This window comes from Colobus angolensis, unplaced genomic scaffold (assembly GCF_000951035.1).
Source record: "Colobus angolensis palliatus isolate OR3802 unplaced genomic scaffold, Cang.pa_1.0 Scaffold423, whole genome shotgun sequence".
In the NCBI taxonomy this organism is placed as follows: Eukaryota; Metazoa; Chordata; class Mammalia; order Primates; family Cercopithecidae; genus Colobus; species Colobus angolensis.
In genome coordinates, this window is record NW_012117633.1 from 254,869 (window position 1) to 260,141 (window position 5,273).

The window sequence follows — 5,273 nt, forward strand, 5'->3', positions numbered from 1 at the left end:
ATTACCGGCGTGAGCCATGGCGCCCTGCCTTATTTCATTAAATACAGTAAACATACTTATTTTATGATCTGTTTCTGATACCTCTAACAACTGAGGCCCCGATGGCTCTGATTCTGTTGTCTTATATTTATGCCGACCATCACTCTGGGCACCTTCTTTCCCTGAGTGTTTTGTGATTTTTTGAACACGAGCTCGTATTTCTTGGGATATTATCTGCTGCACTATTTAAGACCCAGGTGGAAGGTAGATTCCTCAAGAGAGGGGTATTCTTTTGCTTCTTTCTAGTACTAGGGAAATGACAAATTTGAGATGACAACTGATTCTCTGATCAATTCTCTGATCTTTCAGACTACCCAGGTAATGGGAGTTTGGGTTATAAACCGCATGAGTTACAAACCTGATTTGTGGCTCTTAATTATCCAGGGAGATAACATTTACATTTAATTTAATAACTATAATCAAGGTACAAGCAGTCAGGTATTGTTGCTGTTTCACTCAGACCCAAAGTGTCAACATTCGTGAGGTGAACTACTGTGGATGAAAAGTATTGCTGTCACTGTGGACAGGCAATTGTTTTCAGATCCCAAAATATTAGTGAGTTTCTCTAGTTTTTCCTTTCTGAGAGTGTGACTCTTTGGGGTCCTACCTTCCTCTAGGAAGGTCTCTTATTAGATCTTCAACTTGGGTGGGAGAGCATAAAACAATTAAATCTAAGTTTAAATTTTCCCACTTTACTAGCTTTCCTTAAGGCAAAGGCCAGCTTTAGTGTTTTCTCACATTTCTGGGTTAGTTTTTGGTCCCTAAATGTTTCTTATTTTCTTGCCGTATCATTGAGCCATTTTGAAATTAAGGTAATTGTTCAAGCAACCAGGCTGGTTCGTTTGACCTCTGTTCAGTTCTTCATTCTCCTTGTCCAGCTTTCAGCAGGGAGAGGTTCACTTCCAGCTATAGTTGTAACTCTCTGAGGGAGAATGTTCATCCTGCAAATTAAAGACACCCTCCCAGAAAACAAAAACAAGATCAAACACCTGGCTGGTCCAGGTAGGAGATGTATTTTCAGTGACAACAGGAGAGGTTTAGGAGGAGGAGATAGGATTGCTGCCTCCCAGTGGGGATTCAGATGTAATTTTTCATCTCTCCCCACTACCCTCCACCCCGGTGGCCTATAGCCAGAGCTGCTGGACCTGTACACGGTGAACCTGCACCGCATCGAGAAGGATGTGCAGAGGTGTGACCGCAACTACTGGTACTTCACTCCCGCCAACTTGGAGAAGCTGCGTAACATCATGTGCAGGTGGCTGGGGGCAGCGAGGGGATCTAGGGGATGGGGAGGGGGGATGGGTGAAATGGGAGACATAGGGGGCCCACCTAGAAGTTATTTCAGCTTCTGAAGCTGGCATCGTACTCACCTGGAATCTTACTTAGCACACAGTGACAATTTAACAACAATAATATAGAACATTTATTAAGCACTTACTGTATACCAGCCACTGTCCTGAGGCCTATACTATCATTGCTCACTTATTCCTCAACCCTACGAGGTATTAACCCCTTTTATAGGTGACGATGTGGAGGCTCCATGAAGAGCCTCATTGCTGAGTGGGCATCGGGCAGTGGCTGAGCAGAAACTCATAGCCACGCCTCTCTGGCTGTAGAATCTGGTCTTCTTCTGTTTTTCTTGAAGCCAAGATTTAAGACTGTTTATTACTGTTCACTAAAAAGATATTATTCCTGTAATCCCAGTGCTTTGGGAAGCTGACGTGGGAGGATCACTTGAGGCCACTTGAGTTCTTCACAGACTTCAAAAAAGTAGAGACTGGCCTGGCAACATAGTGAGACCCTGTCACTACAAAATAATTTTTTTTAACTTAACATTTAGCTGGACATAGTGGTATGCACTTGTCCTAGATGCTTGGGAGGTGGAGGCAGGAGGGTAGCTTGAGCCCAGAGGTTAGAGGGTTGCAGTGAGCTATGATTGCATCATTGTACTCCAGCCTGGGTGACAGAGTGAGACCCCATCTCTTGAAAAGTAATAAAAATAATAAAAAATTATTATTGGTATTTCTTAAAATATGAAAGTAACCCATACTTGTTAAAAATCTAAATCACTGACAACTCTAATCCCAGCACTTTGGGAGGCCAAGGCGAGAGAATCGCTTGAGGCCAAGAGTTTGAGACCAGTCTGGGCAACATAACAAGATCTCATCTCTACAAAAGTTTTAATAAATTAGCCAGGCATGATGGGTGTGCACCTATAGTCATAGCTACTTTGGGAAGCTGAGGCAGCAGGATGGCGTGAACCTGGGAGGTTGAGGCAGCAATGAACTGTGATCGCACCACTGCACTCCAGTCTGGGCAACAGAATGACACCCTCTCAAAACAAAACAAAAACCTAAATCAAAGAAATTAGAAATTTGTAAGATAGAAAGAGAAACTTCTCTCTTCATCTCTGCCCATCAGTGCCACTCACCCAGAATTAATGACTACTAACAATTTAGTAATATATAATTGATTATATATTGTATAACATAATATGAATGTACTTTTTTTTTTTTTATGGAGATGGAATCTCGCTCTGTGGCCCAGGATGGAGTGCGGTGGCACAATCTCAGCTCGCTGCAACCTCCGTTCCCTGGGTTCAAGCGATTCTCCTACCTCAGCCTCCTGAGTAGCTGGGACTATAGGCACAGGCTGCCAGACCCAGCTAATTTTTTGCACTGGAATAGAGATGGGGTTTCACCATGTTGCCCAGGCTGGTCTTGAACTCCTGAGCTCAGGCAATCCACCTGCCTTGGCCTCTCAAGTGCTAGGATTACAGGCAGGAGCCAGCGCACCCAGCCTGAATGTACATTTTTTTAAATGTTTTAAACTGTGATATAGTCTGATAAGTGTTACATTAAAATGAAAAAAATGCTGGGAAGAAGTAAAAATGAACTGACTTCTCCCTGGTTAAGGCATAGGGAGAAATCACGGAAGACTTCACAGAAATGGTGACCTTTTGAGATGGATTTTGACAAAGTTAAGAAAACTGAAGAAACCATAGGCCAGACATGGCAGCTCACACGTGTAATCCCAGCACTTTGGGAGGTCGAGGCAGGCGGATCACCTGAGGTCAGGAGTTCAAGAGCAGCCTGGCCAACATGGCGAAACCCTGTCTCTACTAAAAATACAAAAATTAGCCAGGCGTGGCAGCACGCGCCTGTAATCCCAGCTACTTGGGAGGCTGAGGCAGGGGAATCGCTTGAACCAGGGAAGTGGAGGTTGCAGTGAGCCGAGATTGTGCCACTGAACTCCAGTGTGGGCAACAAGAGTGAAACTCTGTCTTAAAAAAAAAGGAAAGCTAACGAAACCATTTCACATAGAGGCTAAGATCATATAGCCTTGAGTAAGGCCTCCTAGGTTCAAGTACTGCCTCTGCCACTTATTAGGTGTGTGATTTGGGGCATGTCATTTACCTGTCTGTGCTTCAGTCCCCTCATCTGTGAAATGGGATAATGGTCCATGTTTCACATGACTATTTTGAAAATAGTGAGTTGAGGGGCCAGGAGCGATGGCTCACACCTGTAATGCCAACACTTTGGGAGGCTGAGGTGGGCGGATCATCTGAGGTCAGGAGTTCGAGACCAGCCTGGCCAACATGGTGAAAGCCCGTCTCTACTAAAAATACAAAAATCAGCTAGGTGTGGTGGTGGGCACCTGTAATCCCAGCTACTTGGGAGGCTGAGGCAGGAGAATCACTTGAACCGGGGAGGCAAAGGTTGCAGTGAGTCGAGATTGTGCTGCTGCACTCCAGCCTGGGCGACAAGAGAGAAACTCCATCTCAAAAAACAAAACCAAACAGACTCAACTGCATTACTTTCTTGTTTCTTTCTGGGTTATTCTATGCATAGAATACATTTTTATTGTTGTTTGAGACAGGGCGTCACTCCCATCACCCAGGCTGGAGTGCAGTGGCATGATCACAGCTCACTGAAGCCTTGACTCACTGGGCTCGGGTGATTCTCCCACCTCAGCCCCCCAAGTAGCTGAGACCACATGTGTGTACCACCATACCAGGCTAATTTTTTGTATTTTTTGCAGAGACTGGGTTTCACCATGTTGCCCAGGCTGGTGTCAAACTCCTGGGTTCAAGCAGTCTGCCTGCCTCGGCCTCCCAAAGTGCTGGGATTGCAGGCGTGAGCCACCATGCCCAGCCTAGACCACTTTCTTATTCGTCACAAATGAGAGCATATATTACACCTTACTTTGCCTCACTCTTTTCACTGACTGTATGGCATTCCACTGCATGCTTGATCCATATTTAAGCCGATCACCTGTTGTTGGATATTTAGGCTGCTGCTGTAAGTAGTGCTGCAGTGGACATGCTGGTCCATCTGTTTTTGTGCACTTGGTCCTCAGGTGTTTGAGTCTGTGGATGAGGTGGAGCAGGTGGAGGCTGAAGGCAGATTGGAGGAGAAACAGCCCAAGATCCCCAATGGGAACCTAGTGAATGGCACTTGTTCCCCAGACTCGGGTCATCCTTCCTCCCATAACTTCTCCTCGGGCCTCTCAGAGCACTCGGAGCCCAGTCTGAGCACAGAAGACAGTGTCTTGGACGCCCAGCGGAACACTCCCCCGGTGCTGCGACCTAGGGATGGCAGTGTGGATGACAGGCAGAGCAGCGAGGCCACCACATCCCAGGATGAGGCTCCCCGGGAGGAGCTGGCCGTGCAGGACAGCCTGGAGAGTGACCTCCTGGCCAACGAGAGCATGGACGAGTTCATGTCCATCACGGGCAGCCTGGACGTGGCCCTGCCTGAAAAGGACGATGTCGTGATGGAGGGCTGGAGGAGCAGCGAGGCAGAGAAACGTGGCCAGGCAGACAGCGAGGACAACCTCTCGGAGGAGCCTGAGATGGAAAGTCTCTTCCCTGCCCTGGCTTCTCTGGCTGTGACTACTTCTGCCAGTGAGGTGTCCCCTGTGTCTTCAAGCGGCGTCACCTACTCTGTAAGTCACCAGGACCCTCCGTTCCATTTCCTTCTTTCCAGCTGCAGGAGGGTGAGATGTACTACAAGCCCGTTATCCAGAATGACCCCAGAGTCAGACCTCTGGTTCATTGCATTTTTTCCATCATGGAGGATTCACTGTAGAAACCCATTTGGGAGAGAAGATAATACAGTATTTTAAAACGGGGGCCGGGCACGGTGGCTCACACCTGTAATCCCAGCACTTTGGGAGGCTGAGATGGGCGGATCACGAGGTCAGGAGATTGAGACCATCCTGACTAACACAGT

The 5,273-nt window shown here is 47.1% G+C and overlaps 1 protein-coding gene across 1 annotated transcript in view; it reads left to right on the forward strand.

Moving 5' to 3' along the window:
• SGSM1 (small G protein signaling modulator 1) overlaps positions 1–5,273 on the forward strand; it is a 127,155-nt gene that overhangs the window by 92,748 nt on the left and 29,134 nt on the right. Inside the window, exon 20 of the mRNA XM_011956722.1 lies at positions 1,170–1,294. Coding sequence (XP_011812112.1) covers positions 1,170–1,294 — 125 coding nt within the window. The remainder of the gene's footprint in view (positions 1–1,169; positions 1,295–5,273) is intronic.